At 32.4% G+C, this 22,395-nt stretch overlaps 2 protein-coding genes across 3 annotated transcripts in view; both read left to right on the top strand.

The window, feature by feature from the left end:
• Positions 1 to 22,395, top strand: part of LOC145724517 (uncharacterized) — a 74,238-nt gene that overhangs the window by 40,979 nt on the left and 10,864 nt on the right. The window contains exon 3 of one of the 2 annotated variants that reach the window (XM_081972855.1): positions 9,083 to 9,129. In XM_081972855.1, coding sequence (XP_081828981.1) covers positions 9,105 to 9,129 — 25 coding nt within the window. In that variant the 5' untranslated portion in view covers positions 9,083 to 9,104. The remainder of the gene's footprint in view (positions 1 to 9,082; positions 9,130 to 22,395) is intronic. The other variant, XM_081972856.1, reaches the window with a different exon arrangement.
• On the top strand, positions 18,901 to 20,641 carry LOC145724691 (uncharacterized). Its single transcript, XM_081973075.1, has 2 exons — positions 18,901 to 19,202; positions 19,253 to 20,641. Exons 1-2 carry the CDS (start codon positions 18,986 to 18,988, stop codon positions 19,357 to 19,359), a joined length of 324 nt encoding a protein of 107 aa, XP_081829201.1. The 5' UTR covers positions 18,901 to 18,985; the 3' UTR covers positions 19,360 to 20,641.

Raw genomic sequence — 22,395 nt, forward strand, 5'->3', positions numbered from 1 at the left:
TCTAACCAAAAATATTTTGCTTGGAGTTGGTAGCTCTGAATTGGTTGTAGTTTTAAAGACCCATCATTAACTAAAACTAACGGTCTCCGCTAGACTCTAAATTCTCACTAATAAACCCATAAACATTAAAACGCCAAATCTTAAATCAGCAAATGTAAAACAACTGTTAAAAAGATAAAGAGGAATCGCGGAGAGCGCGTTTTAAAATAAGAGGACCACTTCAGGCGGCCACTTAACATATGTAGGTAGGAATGTATACATGTTGTAGGATTCTTTCGGTAGATCATTCGAAAAGATAAAAAATTACCTGAGACCACTGAAAGGTCGCCGTTTTCGGACAATATACTATATAGGTTGTTGAAATCCATTCGATGCTCCGCTATCCTTTTTTTTTCAGTCTTTTGTTGGCTCAAGACATTTCGTGGAGATTATTGGCCTTTATTGTGTGTGATATAAATTTCAAAACACCAAATGATTCAGAGCTATTACCATGTGACCTAATTTCTGTGACCTATCAGCTGTTTCAGGTTAATTCTATTCCAATTAAGAGTTTCCGGAATCCGGTTCCATTAAAGCATTTCCACGAAAACATATGATTTTCAAGGTTTTCGTATTGATTTTTCTTTTATTCAGTGCCCGAACTCAGGTTTTGTTTTATCTGAAGATGAATCCAGGGTTGGCTTAGGTTCTTTTAATCTGGACCCGCAAAAATGTGAAATCCTAAAACTAATACAACTTTTACTAGAATTATACAGTGTGTCCATAAAGTATGGAATAAATTCGATTACAATTCAGGGAATTATTTTAAAGACGCATTTTTTGAGAAAAAAAAATATACAGGGTGTCCCAAAATTGAGATATGACCTTCGAGTTGACATTTTCAAATGAGAACCCTCATTTTTTATTGCAATTATGGATCCTACGTAAAGTTCTGGGTATTTTTCATGTTAGCATATCTTATGTCCTTATTCAACTGTTTTCGAGAAAATAACAGTTGAAAAATATAACAGATTTTATTGAAAATAGTGTTTAATAACAAAAAAAAAACAATAATTATTTAGTTAATTAAATGTTCAAACTGAAACCCTTCTTGTCCCAGGCATTATCCCAAACGATTGATGAATTCACGCTGGACCCTATTTATGGTCTCTTGACTAATGTTAGCACACTTTCTTCTAGTTTTTTTTCATTAAGTCGCCAATTGATTCAGGTTTAGTTTAATAAACAACATTTTTGAGATGACCCCACAAAAAAAAAACCATGGATTGAGATCAGGAGATCTTGTAGGCTATTCAATTGATCCAGGCCTTCGAATCCATCTGTTGGGAAATGCTACTTTGTTAAGATATTGTCTAACTTGTATTGCTTAATGTAGCGGTGCACCATCCTGCTGTAATGAGGTAACGAGGGATATCATAGTTGCGGGAAACTTGAGGCGTATCTCAAAACGTTCTTTCAATTTTACTAACTACTCACTGGTTTATTATTGGCTTATCTGGATATTTCTTATTAAATAAAACACACACCTCATGTTGAGTTCGCACTCTATCGCCATACTCTATCATCATCAGAATTTCTTTGTGTGTTGATAAACGCATTGTAATATTATTATTTGTTTGAAATAAAGTCGCAGACAAAGCAAACAGACAAATTAGGAATTTCAAAATGAATGAGAATGACTTTGCTATAAAATAAAAACAAACCTTGCGACAATAAACCAAACACCAGCCGATGTGTACGGTGGAAGTTTTTTTCAACATTTATTTTCACCAGACATAGGATATTCTACATGAAAAATACCCAGAAATTTACGTAGAATCCATAAATGCAATAAAAAATGGGGGTTATCATTTGAAAATGTCAACTGGAAAGTCGTATCTCAATTTTGGGACACCCTGTATATCTAATTTTTTACATACGTGTACGAGCATTTTTCTTAAAGATCCCTAAATTTTAATCGAATTTATTCCATACTTTATGGACACACTGTATGTATAGGGTGATTGATTGCCTATCAAAGAAGACGTGAATAGGTCTGATAAATACCTATCGCGATAAAGATTTTCAACCACCACTTGTATCAAAAGTTGTTACCAATTTAGATAATTTTAATGAGACACCTGGTACATAAAAATTATACGAGATGCAGCTGAAAACGACCGTGAACTTTACCTTAACCTAGTCAAGGCTGTTAGTCATCGATTGTCGTAAATTTCCTGGAAAATTGGCTTGGATTTTTGTGTTCCAGAAACCACTTTTGATATAGGAAAGATATCGTTTAACGATTTTACTATTAGGCTAGGAACGGTTTGAAACATATTTTTTGTCAAATCACGAGTCTGTAAACGGAAATATTATTCATATATTTGGTAACATAGAGTAGCAATGAGTAAATTAGTGAAATTAATCACGTCGGAAATTATTAGATAAAAATGTAGTAGTAAAAAGTTTCAGTGTGATTCAGGGTTAAATTTATTTTTGTATGTATCATAGTACCGTAGTTATCGTTTTTAGATTTTATTTAAATAATTATGATTGCAAATGAAAAAAATGTTGAAACATAAAATTGATAAGCAGGATCTATGTTTTTAGATATTACGAGAAAATAAATTTACTTGAAAGTGAAAGTGAATTCTGTGATGTCATCATTAGTTTTTTGGATTGGTTTGTAGGTACAGTAAAGTTTGGCACAACGTACTTTTAATATACAGGGTGTCCCAAATTGCAAGTACGTTATTTTAAAAATACATTCTACATCAAATAATCAAAATAATTTACACATATGCCAATCACTTGTCAAACTTTTGACATATGTTTTATTTGCTCAATCGGAAAATCTGTTTTTTCTGATTTCAAGTAACTATATTTTGTGCAGTTCTATTGGTTACTTTTCGAAAAATGTAGAATTTTTTTTATTTTTAATTTTTTGTCTATTTTCCTGACGCGCTAAACCCTAATTGAAAATTTAGACAGTTGTATAAGCTGTTGTTATGCAATTTTGAACTTACAACCTGTAAAGACCTGTCCACACCTGTCAGAATTAGTCAGGTCACAGACGTACAGTTTTAAAATGTAGTTTAAACGTCACAAATTTAAAATTTAGTAAATTAAGTTTAAATAGTTGCAAACGTTAAAATTGTAAGAGACATGTCACGTGACTTTGATAATACAGATTTGTGGTTGCAACACTGTAAAATTCAGTTGACATCTGTAAAAACAATCACGTGACCTTGAAAAATAGTTTCAACTAAGAAAATTTGCTAAATAAAAATTAGACCGTTGTAAACTTTCATTATGCATTTTTGAACTTGCTTGCAACACTGTAAAAGCTAGTTGACACCTGCAAAAACAGTCACGTGACTTTAAAAATGTAGTTTAAACGTTGAAAATTTGGTAATTCAAATTTAGATAGGTATGGATAAACCTGAGATTGAAAGGAGCCACGTCACGTGACGTTAATAATGCAATTTTGAGCTTGCAACACTGTAAAGGCCAGTTCACACCTGGAAAAAACAGTCACGCGACTATAAAAAATAGTTTGTACTAAGAAAACTTGTTAAATCAAAACTAAACTGTCATAAAATCTGAAATTATAAGGAACACGTCACGTGATTTACATGCATTTTTTAACTTGCAATACTGTAAAGGCCAGTTGACATCTCTCAAAAACAGTCACGTGATCCTCAAAATGTCGTTTAAACTGTGAAAAATGTGTTAACTAAATTTATAAAACTTAAATTGTAAGAAACACACCACGTGACTGATAATAAAATGTTGAGCTTGCAACATTGTGTAGGCCAGTTGACACTAAAGGCCAATAGTAGTCAAATAATTCAATTGTTTTAGTATTCATGGCAACGGCACTATTTACAATCAGAAGAAAAATATCTTCCGATTGAGCAAATAAGATATCAGGTGATGGTGATATATTTAAATTAAGCAAAACATGACTGTCATGTTTCTTAAATTTTCCACTTTACTGAATTGCGCAGAAGAATACGGTACGTCACTGCGTTTTCGTAAAGTAAATCAGTATCGGTTGTCTCTTTGAATGTTTAAGATGAAAGGTTGTACCCGATTTTATGTTTAAATTCTTTATTTATACTAAATAAACTACCACATATTAACAACAGGCATTTACGAATATTCTACCGATAGATACCTGTTTAACCTAGAGCGTATGAAAATTGTTTTTGGTAACTACCATTACCGTTCTGAAATTTTACCCATATACCGAATATATGTACCCGGTTTATGATTTATGGATCGAGAAGTTCCGTCGGTAAATTAAGAAAAAAGTGACTTTTGACAGGTTTTTCTTTAAAATTTAGAATCATAACCTCAAAAATTAGTTTATGGTTGACAATTTGGCGGTTTGTTCCACAGTTTAGCAAGCTTATGAGAGTGACCTGTTAAATTAAAATGGATTTTAGAATATGTTCTGTGTGTGAGATGGAGGAAGAGTATGCCGATATTGTGTCAAAGACATATCAGGAATAGGAATACCAATCGCGTTCTAAAATTCATTCGACCGTAATGAACCAGATCCTTAAAAGTTACACCGATTTTGGTAAACGGTGGAATTAGCAGGTATAATTTTCGTAAATACCTAACATCAACAAAACATTTCTCAACGACATTAGCAACTAAACTGTCAACTGTCTCTGTTTTTTAAACGTCACACTGTCAAATTGTGTTATGCAACACGCGTTACCACTGTATGGTGGGCTGCCTACCCTGACTCTACAGGGTCCTAAAATTTCCTAGAAAAATTATAAATTGTTTTGTTATTGCACTAGTGCGGTATTATATTCTTTGTTGATAATACACTCAGCCAGCTTGATCATATCAAGACATTTTTCCGCTCTTGTCGACCTTTAAAATTGATCACTCAGTCAGCTAAATTTCTGAGCAATTTGCCAGCTCAATCATTTAATCTTTTCTGACTCTGATAGAATTTAACACTTTTTTAAAATATGTTTGACGTTTGAAATCACTCAAGTTTTCTATCAAAATTTTTGGGCAATCAGTTAAATCATTTGAGGCGATATTGTGTTAATTTTGAAAAATCTTGGATGTAGATTTGGCATAATAGTGATTACTTTCAATCTCGATATATTCAGATAAGAATTTAAAATTTTTCTAATAAATAAAAACTTTTGCTGTTTTTTATTATTTCCGTAAGCAGACTTTTTGAAAATGAAAAATTGTGCTGATTACATATACAGGGTGTCTAAAAAGTCTGGAATATTGCAAATATCTCGAAAAATTTGCGTCTTGTTAAAGTAAATAACAGCGCATGACGTGAGGGTGAAATGAGGTTTGCAAGTATACAGGGTCAGTCACAAAGTATACCAACTTTCTTAATTCAAACCTAACACACTGTATATTACTTCAGATTTTAAGAGTACTCATAAAGGCCAATTCAACGATATACGATTTTTTTTTTTTTGTACCTACCTATAACAATGATAGGTGTAACAATGACAGCTAACGTCAATATAATGTTAAATTAATTGGCAAATTTTCCTATTACTTAAAATGGTGTTTTTGAGTGAGAAGGATACTTAAGATGTCAGTCTTTTCCTTCTCACTCAAAAACACCATTTTAAGTAATAGGAAAATTTGCCAATTAATTTAACATTATATTGACGTTAGCTGTCATTGTTACACCTATCATTGTTATAGGTACGTACAAAAAAAAAAAATAAAAAAAAAAAAAAAATCGTATATCGTTGAATTGCCCTTTATAAGTACTCTTAAAATCTGAAGTAATATACAGTGTGTTAGGTTTGAATTAAGAAAGTTGGTATACTTTGTGACTGACCCTGTATACTTGCGAACCTCATTTCACCCTCACGTCATGCGCTGTTATTTACTATAACAAGACGCAAATTTTGAGAAAAATAAAATCAGCAATTTTCGAGATATTTGCAATATTCCAGACTTTTTAGACACCCTGTATTATTCATTTAGAAACTTGAGTTGTTTCGTAGGAAGAACCTGAATTTAACAATTCCTGAAGGAACAGTTAAATTTTAACTGATGCTTGTCCAAGCTGCCGGATACAAAACATCACACATTCGTATTGAGTTTCATGATATTAATTAAGGGTTTGAAGGCCACCAGTCATAAAATTCTGGGTGGCGCTAACCACCAGGTAGTTCCACAAAACATCTCAATTGAAAACGACAAGCGTCCTCGCCTCCTACTTAGCAACCCCCGAGATTTTTTCACACCGATTTCACACATTTTCGAGCCGATAAATAACGAAATTGTACCCTTAGAAATAACATAACAGTTAAAAGCGTTTCGGGGGCGGTATGATGTGAAAGGGCCTAACCGACTTCCTTTTCGAAATTTTTTGGGGGTGAAATATTTTAAAAGAGATGTCAAAAGGTGCCATTAGTCAGGAGCTAAGGCCGAGTGATTTGTCTTGTCAGTTGGTCGGTAACGCTTATCTACAAAGCAATAAAAATGATTTGTTTTTAGGGTGGTTCGGGTACCTAAATCAAAATAAAATGCTTTCTCATCTCTGAGGGATACCATTGTGGTTATGTTAGTTTGATGCGGTCTTTGGATTAATCTTTCAAGTACCAAGCCAAAAATTGTATGTCGTTACTAATAATTTATCAATTTAACAGGAATAGTGATTGTATCTTAATTCGTAAGTTAATTAATAGATTTTAATACTAATGGCAACATAAACTATTTCCGTTTTACCAAACTTCCGTACTTTACAGACACCCTTATCATTTACAACTAATTAATAATTAGTTTCGTGATAATCGTGATCATTTCCTGTAACAAGAAATTTTATAATAATCTGGTGACAAATACTTTACTTAATTAGTAGTATATCAGATTGCTTATGTAAAGCAAATTACTATATAGCTTACTTAATTATTAGCGATACATAACATCTTGTTACATGAAGTAATAATTAATACTTGTCTCATAATAGCAGATTATGACTTATTATGTTTTATTTTTCTTTAAGTATTTAAGTAATATTAGTGCAATTTGGACTTTTTGAAAATCGAACCATAACAACAAAGTTGAAAAATGTTTAAAGCTGCAGAAAAGTCTTGTTTTACCTGAGACATAAAAATAATCTACTAATGTGCTCAAATAAAACAAATATAAACATAAAATAATAATAGAATTATCAAAAGTAATTAAAACTATCAATTTTACTCATTCCTGTATTACTTTGTTTATATTTTAGAAAAAGTCTGATTTTCGAGTCTGTAAGATTAATGAAAAACTTGTTTTTACAAATGAACAGTAATATTTTTGTAGGGATGGGCGTATAGGTATACCGATATGCTCGGCTTGCATTAACAGAGTCCAAAGTCAAACTTACCACACTATTTTTAATATACAAGATAATACCTAAAATTAGAGGTTAAAATTACAAAAATCTTAAAACTATTATTAAAGGATGTCTATAGATATAATGAGTGTAATATGGCCAAAAGCATGTTAAGTTTTGACATATTTTATTACCGGTTTTCTTTTAGGAAATTGATTGCATTTTTACTGTGATTTCAAATATACAAGGCGTTTGTTTTTCGAGTTCCATCATATAAATCTGCTTTTTATAAAGATGCACAAAAAAGGTAAATTACGGCAAAGCTTAATTAGTCAGATTTAGTTCTTGCAAATGGCAGTGATATCACGTGGGCAAGTGTCAAGTTGATGCTGCTCGAACCAACCTTCTGTATATGGTTTGTCAGGTTATTTTTTGGCATACACTCACATAATAATATAGTAAATTTGTCTAAGAATATTACACTTATAAAAAATAATTAGGATTAAATTGGAGGCCGTAAATTAGTTATTACTTGCATTATTGTCAAAATAAACGACGTCAAACTTATGACATTCTGTGTATGACAATGTATGTCAGAAGTGTAGTTTACAAAGAATTTTTATTTTTCACACATTTTTTTTCAAAGAATGTCATGTCAAAACTTGACCACTAAATTAAATAATTTTAATTTTGCATTTATAAACCAAGGATGGATCGTTTTATTTGACATGACTTGTCATGATGCATTTAGGATATATAAAATCTCACTTTTGAGGGACAAGTTTATAATATTTTTTGACCACTTTGTATGAATCTACGTCGTCGTTGCCAATTTTCAGTACAATGTAATAACGTCATAATTTTGCTTGACCTAAGGTATAAAAGAACGTTGCCAAGGTTTTAAAACTTGTATATGTCCATCGAGGTATTTTCATCTGGGACACTGTAGTACATAATAAATTGTATGTACAGTTCAAAAGTGAGAAGTCATATGGACACTACGAGAAAATGTAACCCTAATTTGCTATTTAAACTTGCAAAACTGTATTCTGAAAAGAACAATAATTATAAATATACAGGACGTTAAAGATTTATTTAAAAAATATACAAACTGTAAGTACGTTCTCCATTTTGCTATTTGATATTTAATATTTAATCACAATATTGTTTTTTCCCATTGTAGTAAACTTGTGTTGTTTATGTTTTTTGCATAACAAACATTAGTGATATACGAACGGTTTGACAGATATATTTACGTAAATATGAGATGTAAATCGGACGTCGTGTGTTACTCGTGTAATTAGAATATGAAAGTGAACCATTTAAAAAAAAAACATTTTTTTTAATTAAAAACAAATTTAATACAGACAAGTGCAATCCTACAAGGCACAATTTTTTATTCCTAGTTTGCAATTTTTATGTTAAACTATAGCACCAAGTTGATTCGGACTTTTTTAGAATAATATAATTATAAGTTGCCTACGAATAACACTTAATTAAAATGACTCACCCTGTATAAAACCATGTTTTAAAAATGCTTTATAGGTACAGGATGTCAAAATTCATTAAATTAACAAAACATATTAACGTTATTATACACATACATTTCTGTATCGTTGTGTGATGTTTCTGGGTTAGTTTTTTTTTAGCAAACACCTTTGTTTTTAATATTCTCGGTATCTGTGATCTTGTCATATTGTAGTCGTATAATTTTTTAAGTTTTGCTAATTATAAAAATTAGACTAATCTACTTTTTTTTCATTTCAGCCGTCCATTCAAGTTTGCCTTAATGAATTCCTGTGGAACTGAGGTAAGTACGTTATTTATAAATGTACTGATAAACTCAAAACTGTATTATTGAGTAGAAACTCACACTTTACAGTTTGCTGATTATTATTAGGTTTTATGAGAACATCGGCGTAGGCTCTAAATTTAAAACTCTCATTTGCATTATTCGGTTATTTGCTCTAATTAAAACGTCTTAATAAAACGTTTATTATTGTTAGCGTTAACGTGTGGTCAATGTCGACTAATTGTAAATGTTTAATGGGCTTTTGTACTTTTAATAGTATCATAAAGTATCAGAGTAACAACCTAAAGCAACCACAAGGACTGATCGGCGAACATTCGAAATTTATTCAAAAAGAAGTGTATGTGTAAGTTTTTCCAATATGTCAATGTTTTAGTTATTGGAGATTTAAAGCTCTAACTAGTTTTTTTTCTAGTTTTTGAGTAAGTAAATGTTTACCATAATTCACTTTTGAAGATGTTCTAATCTACTAATTTAGTACAACAAATTTGAACCACAACATAATTTAGTACGTCACTTAAACAAATAATCTCGTCTAAACATCCCAATTAAAATCTGGTGGGATTTAACTATAATTATCCCGTTTAGTGCTTTATTTTATGGGTAATTAAACTGTCTACGTTAACCAAAAATTAAAACAATAACATTCATTAATACGGATGTTTTCTTTTTTGAGATAGGAACCATCAAAAATTTTTTTACACACGTCATAGTAAGGTTGTGTTTCATCGTAAATTTTTTGCAATGTAGTGAAATGTCGTCACAGTTAAATTTAAATTCTAATTTGCATCCTTCACGGGTAACAGATGTTTTTTAAGATCACTTTTAAATATAAAAACGTTAATGAATGTAAAAATAAAATTTTTGCGTTATCCGATAATTTTGTAAACACTTTAAAAGGAGCTGAAAATGGCTAAAAATGTACAATAACAAGAAACTTAACGAATACAATGGTTTTAATAAACCTAAAAACGTGTGTAATTGCATATGTTTAGAATTGCAATTTTAAATCACTTTTGTTAATACGTGAGTGTAACTTTTACAATTTTTGAGATGTTTCTTTTTTTGCATACTGCTTTAATAAAACTTTAATAAAAAGTTTTTATTCTGCTATTTTTTAAAACATTTTACTTCCGGTTTAATAAAAACTGTCGAATTATTATTCCCAGAAGAATTGATATTGATGCTAAAACACTGTAAAACATTATTATTAATAATGAAAGTTTGAATATTCCTTTGGTGTATCATAATCCTATACGTAAATGTTGCAATGTTGTAACAACAAAAAAACTTGTCGTTATATGGGTTAGATTGTTTTTTTTTTCTTAATTTGAAAAAACACTCAATTTTGCTAACATCAAAATGATACATACATTTTAACTTATTCTAAAAGCTGTAAAGTGATAACAACACCTAAACAATATAGAAAGTGATGGAAAGTGAAATATGAACAGGTGTTCGAGGCTTATTCTCCATCAAATTGAATGCATGCCGCCCTTCAAAGCACTGTTCCCCCTAAATTTAATAACTGGAATTAGTGAAATAAAAAAAACCGATTTGATTTAATTTGTATAACAAAAACTTAAATTATTCACGCATCTTTAAGGTTCTATCTGTCGGCTTGCCCAGCTACTTTCTTTAATCAAAAAACGAATATAACGGACAATTTAAATGATTGAATATGTATCAAACGCTTTCAATATCCCGAAAACTCGCTATATGGTTATTTCTGTGACTTGTGTCTAGTAGAAGTAATGCTTTTTTCACTATTTAGGAAAGTGTAACTATGAAATAATGGTTTATTCAGCCCAACCGATGTTGCATAAATAAACTTGTTGATAGGATTCCCAAATAACTGGCCCAGCATTTTTGCGGTTTGTGGTCAGAATTTACAAACAAATTTAGATAATAACGGATTGTTGTTAATGGTATAATTGTTTATTTCTGTGGGAATTAGGAACAGGTAATGCGAAAACCAAAAAAACAAAAAATCAAAAAAATCAAAAGTATACAAAAAAATCATAAAGTATACTTTTTTAGTGTTTTGATAACTTTAATGAAAAGTATGGGTTTAACTGGATTTAAGCCAAATCAAATTCGTATTCAGTTATATGAATAGTTAGCTTTTCGAAAATATTTATTATATAGAAAAAATATTTTGATGAAGCCAAAATGCAGAAACACGTATCACCGGTTTATCATCCTTGATGCTTTCTGCTTTAAATTTTTTTGCGGAATTGCCCAATAAAACACTTTCCTGATATTTATTATAATTTTAATATTTTTTTGTTAAAAAATTCCTATTCTTAAACAGGGTATAAGATAAGACTATAAAAATATGTGTGTTCTATTTAAAAAATTCACTTTTTCAAACTTTTTTTTGAGATCTATTTTTGAGATTATGTTTGACAGTTTTCTGCACCCTCTCTTGTTTAGCACGACAAAATACAAAAACCATGAAAAAAGCGTTTTCTGATGCCAGAATTACAATTTTTTTATGTGTTGCAAATGTCAAATTTCACATAAAATGGTAATTATCTCAGAAACAGTTACATATAACATATCACTACACATGAAGTTTCTCGTTAGTTTCAAAATGTAATTAATAATAAGCAAGTTGACACCGGTTTTCCGGTATACCCCATCTGGAAAATACTTTAGATGAACCACCTCCATCGACTTTATTAGCTATCTAAGTAAGTAAATCGTAACTTTACACACCTAAGGAAAATATTTTTTTTGTTTAATAATTAAATTATAATATTATTTACCAATGTTGTACAAATCCATCAACGTAGCAGACATTTCAATACAACTGATTGCTCAGAATAGTGTTTTTCACATTTTTAACCACAATTGTGCAAATCTTCTACCGTTTCGGATAGCTTCATGTAAGTCCTTTCAACTTGGACACCCTGTATAATCTAGTAATTTGTGTGACATTGAAGTGAAGAAAAAACAAACACACATCCACAAACAGTTTGGTAAAAAGTGACCTTTTGACAGAGACTGAAAAACAGGAAAACGATGAATATGTAGAAAAATACCTCAAAATGATTCAAGAATGCATTTATGTATACTAAGAAAAGTACTTGAAGCCTAACAAACAGATGAACAAATCTTGGATGGCAGACGAGATTTTGAAACTGATGGTAAGAAAGAGATTGTTATAAATAAAACAAGAATATACAGAGAGAAATAAGGGTAAAATAAAAACAGCCAAAGAAAAAAAGAAACTGGAAGAATGTATAAAAATTGAAGAATGTCAAGCCAAATTTGATAAATCTGAACAAGAAGGTAAAGGAAGTGGCAAGAAAAGAATAGTTACTTGAGAATAACCAAAGCCAAGTTATAGTGAAGAAGTCGGAAATTAAGTAAACATCTGTTTGATGACGTGAGAACGGTGCCACCGATATTGATAAAACACATGGTCCCCCAATCTTAGAGGTAGAAGTGGCAGCATTGAAAAATGCTACAGATCGAAAGGCCATTAGGTCCCGATGGAACTCCTGCTGAAATATTAAATTTGATCAGAGAGAACAATCTAAACTGGCTTACCAAAGTGTTCAATTTTATTTATAATACGGGCGTCATAACGTTCTTCTTCCTATCACGCCCTCTCCTGCCAAAGGTTGGATGGAGATCCAAATGGCAGTTGTAGTTCTGAAAACAGACGAGTGGTCGAACCACCTGCTTAAATCTTTTAGCCATGAGTTGGCGTCTTTCTACTGATCTTTGTTTTCTATTATGAGGCGTAGTATTTCGTATTTATCACCTCTCATCACATGATCCAGATATTGCATTTTTCTTTCCTTGATGGTGTTCAGTAGTTCTTTTGTTGGTGATCCTTTATACCTCTGAAATTCGCAGCATCCGTCTATACACATACATTTCGAAGGCTTCTATTCTCATTTCGGTCTGTGAATTTAGTGTCCAGCTTTCACATTCATAGAGTAGGACACAGAAGACGTAGCATATGATCATTCCAGTTTAGAGTTCCAAAGTAAGGTCTAGTCTTGTAAAAAATGATTTCATACTCATGAATTTTTTCCTCGCTTGCTCAATCCTTGAAAGTATTTCCCTTTTTGGTCGCACTGACTATTGACGTTAGCTCCCAAATATTTCTTAGAAAAGACCAATAGTTTAATCTTGTAGACATTGAGTTGCAACCCAAACCTTTTGGTATAGTGAACTACGGAATCTATTTGCAGTTCTTGTATATTGTTGGCTATTATAACCGTATCATCGGCGTATCTGATATTGTGATCCGTGATATCTTGATTCCGTCCTGGACCCCATCTAGTGCCTCTCTAGATATAGTTTCCGAGTACAGATTAAACAAGTGCAGACAAGATGCAACTCTGTCAAACCCCCCGTCTCATTTGCATATTTTCCGATGTTGATTGCTCCATCTCTACTACCGCCGTTTAATTCCAATAAAGTTCTAATATAAAGTGTAAGTCTTGTTCATCAATTCCGGTTGTTCATAGAATTTCGATCATCTCCTGATGATTAACACAGTCTAACGCCTTGTGATGGTATATGAAACATGAAAATACATTCACATTCATGTCTTTACACCTTTGTCTCATTACGTTTAAAGAGAAGTGTGCTTCAGCTTTCTGAGTCCGTTTCGGAATCCAAACTGGGTGTTGCCCATCTGATATTCTCACTTCTTGTAGATTCGAATTGAATTTGTTACCCTTCCTAAAAAGCCTAATGCTAGGAAATTGTCAGCTTGGTGATCTATTTACTAAAGATATTCTTGAAAATAATGAACAGTAGAATATTTAAACTATGTGAAGAACATTGCTGAGACCCATATTTCGGCTTTAGTCTTGTAAGTGCTGTACGTACTAGAGAGGCTCTATTTTCGACCCAGAAACAGTTTCGCAACAGGAAGTTCTGCAAAGAGCTGGCCAGGATGGGAAGGATCTCAAAATCACCAGAAATCTTTACTGGAATCAGATTCTCTAAGGCTAGGAATAGAGACAACAGAGGATATACAAATATTACGTGGTGTAAGGCAGAGATGCATAAATTTTTCTGTAATTTTCAATCTGTACGCAGAATACATCTTCAGAGAAGCTCTGCAAGGTATTGAAACTATTGAATCATGCTAAATGGATGGATTTTATTGGTAGACGGTACTCTTTTAGAAAATACCAACAAATATATCTGGGCACAAACCTAATTGAAAACTGGGACCATTCTGTGGATATTATGACGATTATTTGACGTGGCCTATTGCGATGCTACGTGTTTTAAATCCTTTTTTATGGGGTTGAATTATGGACGCTTATGGAGGCGTTCTCCATAAAACTTGAAGCATTTAAAAAGCGGCTGTACCGAAGAATCTAATGAGTATCTTGGGCATAGAGAATAACCAATACAGAAGTGCTGAGAAGGATGGGAAAAAAAAGGAATGCTAAATACAGTTAAGACTCGAAAGCTAAAATATCTGGGACATGTAAGTAATGCGTAATGTGACCCGATATATCCTTTAACAGAAGATCTTCTAAGGCAAGGTATATGGAAATAGAGAAGTGGACAGAAAAAGAGTATTATTATTGAACAATTTAAGAACGTGGTTCAACCAATTCCGCGTTGCTGTTAACAAAGTGGGAATAGATGATAGCCAATATCCGGAACGGATAGGCACTCTAAGCAGTATCGATATTTGTGTCTTAAACTGGGAATATCCTTACTCATAATTTCAAAAAAACGGTTGCTGTGATACACCCTTCATAAATCTTCTATTATTTACTTTTAAACTGTGGGAATTTAGTACGTTCAAAGTAATTTATAACTATTTTCTCTACGATTTTCCGATCATACAGTCATAGTGAAAAACCTGACCATAGCCAGCCACCGGCAATTATTCTGGGTTATAAAACTTCAAATCATCGCGTTCCGTTACCTAACCATGATGATTCAACCACAAACAGGTTGATAGTTTCAACGATTAACCAACTCAGGAAAAAACCCTACGGAATCAGATAAGTGCGTCGGCATATGTCTTGGTATCTGTGTCGTCAGTACAGTTTCACGAAACAAGCCTCGTAAAAAAATTGCCCAATTGCACAACGCTCCTTGACCATGCGAAATCATTGACGTCACGATTTGTCTTAGAAACGGACCTGTTTGAACACAGTCCACTGAAAGTGAGCTTCTCTCATGCATGATTGATTATTTGTAAAGGATATACGTTTGTCGATAGTACAAGAGCAAATCTTTTCAAACTGTGCAAACGGAACAGAAAGTTGAATTTCAGCATTTTTTTGAAACTTTTGAATGCATTTTAATTTAGAAAGTTTTTTGTTTCTGCACTAGTACGGTAAAGTGTATATGAATAATGAATATGTTGGCCTTTAAAAACCGTCCACATACGTTAGGGTCTAACAAAGAGAGCTTAACCTAGCCAGTGCAGTTGTTCAAATCTGAATTCGTTTATCTTGACAAAACAGCAAAAATGTGCGCTATTCATTTCGAATCACTCTATAAAGTGGTCCATCGAATTTAGAGTAGGGAACTGCCCCCTATACAAGTTTTTCAGAACTACAAGTTGAAAAATGACAGAATAATGAGATGTAAAGTTTTCAATCAAATTACCAAATAACAATCAGGTTAGTGATCCATTTTTGTCAATTTATACGGTTGCTGAATAATTTTTTGATGTACTTAAATTGATCTAAATTACTGTTATTTGACATTTTTATATAGACACTCTATAGGGTGGTCAAAATTATTATGGACTGTTAAAATGGATGTCACTTTCTGGCTGTTAATGTAAAATTCACACCAATGGAGATATAAAACACTGAATTTCTGACAGTCATGACGTTTGTTCTTTAGTATGATAGTTGACGTACATGCATGCGGGTGTCAAAAGTAATTTTATGGAGATGTAAAGTGCAGTTTGTGCTACCGGTCCAGCATGTTACAATTCAAACTATTTTATACGTCTATAATGGAAGTTGTGACACGATTGTCTACGTCTGACGTTTTCGAGATATTTACCAAAATATATTTGCAAAAAGTTAAATGTCTAGGGTGTCACGAAAAAGATGTGAAGGAAAATTAATAATTAATATTGGTGAATACATAAAAAAAGCTAAAACTGAAGGAAATCAAGACTGAGACTGGAAGCAGTTAAGGAGTTAACACTTAATTAATACTATAAATAAAATTAACCTTCTTGAGAAGAATAGATGCTGCATTTCAACAACAAACTATTTCTTTAATACACAAACAAAAAATTAATGAAAATATCGTTAATATTTATTTTTCTAGTAAATTTTATCTTGATCACTATTCGAAATTCGATGAAAAGATAATTAATTTCGATGATGCAAAATAAATACATTATTTCTTGATTTGTAATAATTTTATATCTGAGCTTTTTGGAATATAAACATTATTTATGATGCAAGATGTCACAACTATCTTCAACAACACTGATTACTCATTTGTGTTATTTAAAAAAACACTGGTGTAATTCGTTTTTCGTCTCTAGCTTAAAATTGTATCATATAAATGAAACTTTTGTTGGTTTCCTCGTAGTTTAATTAACTATCTTTAATGAAACAATTAATTAGGATTGGACTACCCTGTATGAATGTATGTATGTACCTTCTATGCAAAACCATTACGAAAAACGGAACCGGAAAAACCGATTAGATGATTACGGTTATGAAACTCGCGTAAATATTACCACAAATCAAAAATCTGGGCTGGTAAGCCCCGGAAATTTCAATAGTACCACAAAATCGTACGTTTATAGTAGTTAGCAGCTAGTATAAAAAATGTATTCTGCGATAATAGGTTAGGATGTAAAGTTAGTTATAAGGGGAAATAAACGTGAAAATGATCACACATTAAAATAATTAAGAAAAAAAAAAAACAAATAGAAAAATCAGAAAAATAATAATTTTCTTCTTAAGATAACTTGATAAGATAACTAAACCCACTAATTTCCTTTCAGCAACTATGCTTTTGTCACTCTGTCGCATAATGTATGTAATAAATAAATGTAATCCTATCCTAATCCCTCCTAATAGTAGACACTTTCGAAGATAACAAACTTCCTAAAGCTCACAAAATTTTTGCAGTAGTCGTAAATTTATATCATATGACCCATTAAGGCTCTTTTCTCGAAATAATCCATTTTAAAATTATCCGTTTTTCCCATAACTTAATTCATTTTCAAGTTTGTGAAAGGGTCGTACCTGCTTTACCTACTGTACTATTATTACCTGCCGAAATACTCACTGAATAGGTTTAAATTTAATCCCTTAGACGACGGAGAGTACATACTTGACGTTTTTAGTTTCTTGTAAAACATAATTTGACTCTAAAAACTATTATGTTTATGAATATTTATGGGGCTAACGGTTCCTGAACGGTTCAGAATCATAAACCCGAACAAAGCTACTATACTGTTAAAAATAATAAAATAAAGGGAGAAAGAGGTCCTTAATGGGTTGATTACGTTAATAAAATTTAAACAAAATTACTTTTTGTTCAAACGGACGTAAAGTACTCACTTCACGTACTGTTTAGCGGCCGTGAAATGCACTTTTACGGCCGGTGTCAATAGCAACGGCCGAAAAAAAAAATACAGGGAAAAAGTAAATTAACAATCACTATGTCACCGTCTACGCTTATTGTTGCTGGTTATGACCTCTATGTGACCACTGTGTGCACCAATTACTCCATATTATTCCATATCAGGACAGCAATCTTCGTCTCCCAATTTAATTTTCGCGTATATAAAAAAATGGAAAATATTTCTGACAAGAGTCAGTTTATTATTTAACGTCACATCAACAATGCATAACCAGCAAACATAAACAATAAACTTCACCGTGATTGCTAGACCCTTCTCATTTTATTTATCAAAAATTAAGAATTTCTAAATAAATATCGTTTGAACAAAAAATTTTGTGTACACCTCGGCCGTGAAATAATTTTTTCGTCCTCAAGTTGTCCACTCAAGTTGCCGTAGGGCCTCGGACGCCAAACTTTCTTTCGGCCGAAAAAATACCATTTCACGGCCTAGGTATACAAATAACTGTTGTAAAGGTTTGATGAACAACACTGATAAAATCGAAATGTCGTAGTCAAAATAATGATGTCCATATCAAAACGAACTAATTCCAATATGTTTTAAAAACTGCTTATGTGTCCTGCAAGTACTTTTATCGTTTATTTTTATCTGACTTTTAAAAAAAACAAAAATCAAATTGTAGTTTAAATGGTCTTCCATTATTAGCCCGAACGTCCCCTTTTTAGCTTGAATATACTACCTTGTACTTTGCTTTGATAGTTTACATCTTTTTTGTAGACTATGCATGTTCAACGTTAGAGCTATTTGAAAATAGCAGAAGCGCCTAAAATGTATTTAGACTTTTCAGAATTAATTAAAAAATAATTTACAGTCTCCTAATTAATTTCAAAAGACGAGAGTTTTAGAGAAAAATATATGTTTTAAACTTTATTAACATTTGGAAATACCATATTTCTCATACTTCTCCCTTGTCAAAGACACAAGCAACATCAATCCCTCATTGTCTGTCACGACTTAACTACATATAGAAATTACAAGTCGTTTTCAATCGTGTCCAAGAAGAGGACCACCATTCCCCCCAGACCTTCCCCCCGGCTGGCGAGAATTTTATTCTCAAAATCGGGGTAGAACCTTTCCGCAGTTATTCCGGTGCTCACTGCGCCCTGACTGCTCTCCTGGCACTTTCCCCCGTTTTGCCTACAGACCCTAACTCTCCAAAACTTTAGAATGTAAAAACAGACGGACGAAAGCCGGCTGTTTGGACTCCTATAGTTTGCCAGGACCACCAGAAATGGACGAGCTGACGAAGAAAAAAGAAATGGAGAATAAGAAGAGGGTCAGAAGAACCCCTCCGTCATCCGGAGCACCTTTGTCCCAGGACAAAGGACGCCGATGCAACTCTGGGAACTTCCCCAAAGGGAAAATTCCTGGACTTGGAGCGACTTCCTGCTTGCTTGACCCATCTATTGGCTGCATTCCCTGCCAAAGAATATTGGCGCTTCAATCGAGTGCGTATATAAGGTACGGAGCTGTCATGTCTTATTACTGACAATTCCAGAGATAGCTCCCGAGACGAAACCCACTTTATTGGTTAATAGGCAACACGCCTCAGGCAAAGTCCACATGACATCAACGTCATGCATCGTCAATTTCGTAAAAATTTAAGCCAAATTCCTTTAAAATGAGTTTTAAACTACTGTTTAACTTTGATATGTCAGAGTTTTATTTAAAAAGTGTATTTTCAAGTTTAGAGAAACCACAACAGTCGACATTTTTTTTTTAAATACCAGTTGTTTCTAAATATGACTCTAACCTTTCTTTTGAGTTTAAAATAGTACAAGATATAAGTTTTCGTAACATTTTAGATTTTATGAAAAATTTACGTTTTGCAATGAAATATGGCATAGGTGTCAATTTCACTTTCAAACGACTTGAAACCAACAGTTACTTTGCTAGACGGTTAAACAGATTTTTCTACTCATTTTTTTTTGTAAAAATTTTCAAATTTTTTTAGTGGGCTGTGCAAATGTTTAAAACAAAACCATTAGACATTCACATACCTATCCAAAAGCGATATTCAGATATTCCTTCAAACCTTCAAGGTAATACTTTACCAATAATAGGATCGTTTTTGTCTGAAAACAGGTAGAAAAAGTGCAAAAATCAATGACATGCGCTTGGACTAAAACGAGCCGGGGGGCAAATCTCTTCAATCCCGACATCTTCACCGGTCGGCTCACGCCACAGCCGTTCTTCCGGGCTTTGGAGGGGGTAGTTTCATTCATGAAATTGCCTCGCACCGCCCAACTGTGACACACCTCTCCAATTTTATAGATATAGTTGTATTCGGAACGTACATTCGTCAGAATGAATTGAGAGCTCGGGCTCGCATATAATACAAGTACCACCGATTACCGGCAACATACCGTATATACAAAACAACAACGTAACGATTTGTAGTGAATTGTGTCACACGCGACGTATTTACCGGGTGGCTGTGAGTGTCCGAAGAAGAATGGAACATCACATGGAGCAGAATCAGATGCTTTACAGAGATCAGAGAACCATCAAAGTCAGATATTTGTTTGGGAAATGCTGCGAATTGCATGAGGAAAACCTTTACTTGGAGACGCTTTATCCAAAGTGCGAGTCCAAGATGGTTGCTACAGATGCATCAGACAGCATCATCGACGATGCTCTGAGTATAGGAAACCCACAAAACGATCATAGTTCCTTATATTCTAATCAATATTGCCATAATCAGTATTCTTCAAAATTGAAAAGACTGCCCTATCAGACTGAGACCGAGTCCGGTGCCTGTGATCCAGTTTGGCACAAAATCAACTTCAGTTGCAAACCAGTGGTGCACAAATTCTGGACGAAAAGTAAGTTGTCCCAATTCAATTCACTTTGTTGTTGTCATTATCGATTTTTGTGGTCGATTTTTTTTACGGTCGATTCTGGCTCATTAGCATAAAATACGTGCATGTAACTTATATGCCATGCTGAAAAGTGCTACGTAAATCCAGATCCAATCTAACTAAACTAAAAAAAATTAGGTCAACCTGAATCATTGTCAAATCATACAATCCATACAGGGTGTTACATGTTATAAAGTAGTTCTAAAAGTTTGTGCGTTATTTAGCTCAGTTACATTTACAAAAAAGTTTGAAGATATCTTCTATTTTTCAACTTGTACTACTCAACTCAACTATTTTTGTTTGTTTTTTCTCCTGTTCCGGAATTTAGGTCGCGTTTTGTAATCACTGTAGGGTTGATACTTCAATTTTGAAGCTTTTTGACATTGTATTAGTAAATTGTGCATCAGTTGTAATACATGCAGAAAAAACTTTGTTGTATTGATAAAAATACAAACAATGTTAAAACTATTACACTGTTTATTTTAAAATAATATTTCAGATTATAATATTATAATTCCTGTATATTGTTGCATTTTTGGTGTTTTTCTCCTGGTTTTCGAAATTCCAGCATTGATATGAATTATTATTGTTTAAGAACATTACATATATTGAATCTGTTTGATTGATTTTACACTTATTACGAATATGCAAGACGTTTTACGAGAGCGTTAAACTTGCAAGTTTGACTTGAAAAATGGCCTTACTTTACTGTAACAAGTTAAATAGAACAAAGTTTCCGTTTACAGACTTTATTAATTTCAGAAATAATGTGTATGAGCGCCAACCAAGTCTTGTTAAAAAATGCTGTTTGGAAATAATCAATTTTCTAGTGACGCAATTTTGGTAAAACACCCTGTATAATTGGAGATAAACTTTTTTGGGATTTACAGTACTTAAAACAAATTGGAACTCTCGTTAATATAAAGTTAAAGCTTCTTTAAATGGCTATATGGCATTGCTCTCTGACCTATTTGATAAATATTGTGATTTTATTACTTTGCTGAAATTTTTAATTTAATATTCTAAAATGGAAATAACTCTATCTTAAGAACAAATGACAAAAAACGCAAAATAAGACATCAGTTAAGTACGAATGCGTTAATTAACATTGTTTATTAAAGTGTAATATGCAAGTTCAAATTCCTCACTAAGTTTGACGTAAAGTCAAAATTTAAAAAAACGTAGGAATCCATGATTGGCCTTTTGTAGAACTTAATCTTCAAATCAAGCGTTTAAACCCCCATTTAACCAACTAAAGTGTTTAATTTTAATGGGGTTCAATGCTGACATAATCTGGGTACATATCTACATAACATATGCCTTTAATATACGTATTATTAACAAATATCTTACTATTCGTTAAGTTTTTTTTCCAAAATTTCATTTCAATAACTTAAAAAAGATTTGTTTCAAACAATAGATACATCATCAATATTTTTATCAAATCTTTGACACTGATTTGTTTACTTTTCACATAAAGGATTTAGCAAAAAGTAAATTATGATGATTTGTTCCGGATTGGCTTGGACAAACTTAATAGACACAAAAAGCTTCATACTTGATTTATTTGATGATTTTCACTAAAGTTACAGAGTAGAATGCACCGCAGATGTGTTGTCTTTCTCCAGTTTCAACCTAGTGCATTTGACTTGGCATTTGATCGCTGAGGAAATTATAGAACATTCGTATGTGTGTGTGTATGGGACATGATTGACAAACTTTAATTGAAAAACTTCTTGGTGCCAATGGTTCTCCACAAAGAAATTTTACAACTAAAATC

Source organism: Ips typographus, linkage group LG2 (genome assembly GCF_016097725.1).
Source record: "Ips typographus isolate SLU linkage group LG2, UJ_Ityp_2.0, whole genome shotgun sequence".
Lineage (NCBI taxonomy): Eukaryota > Metazoa > Arthropoda > Insecta > Coleoptera > Curculionidae > Ips > Ips typographus.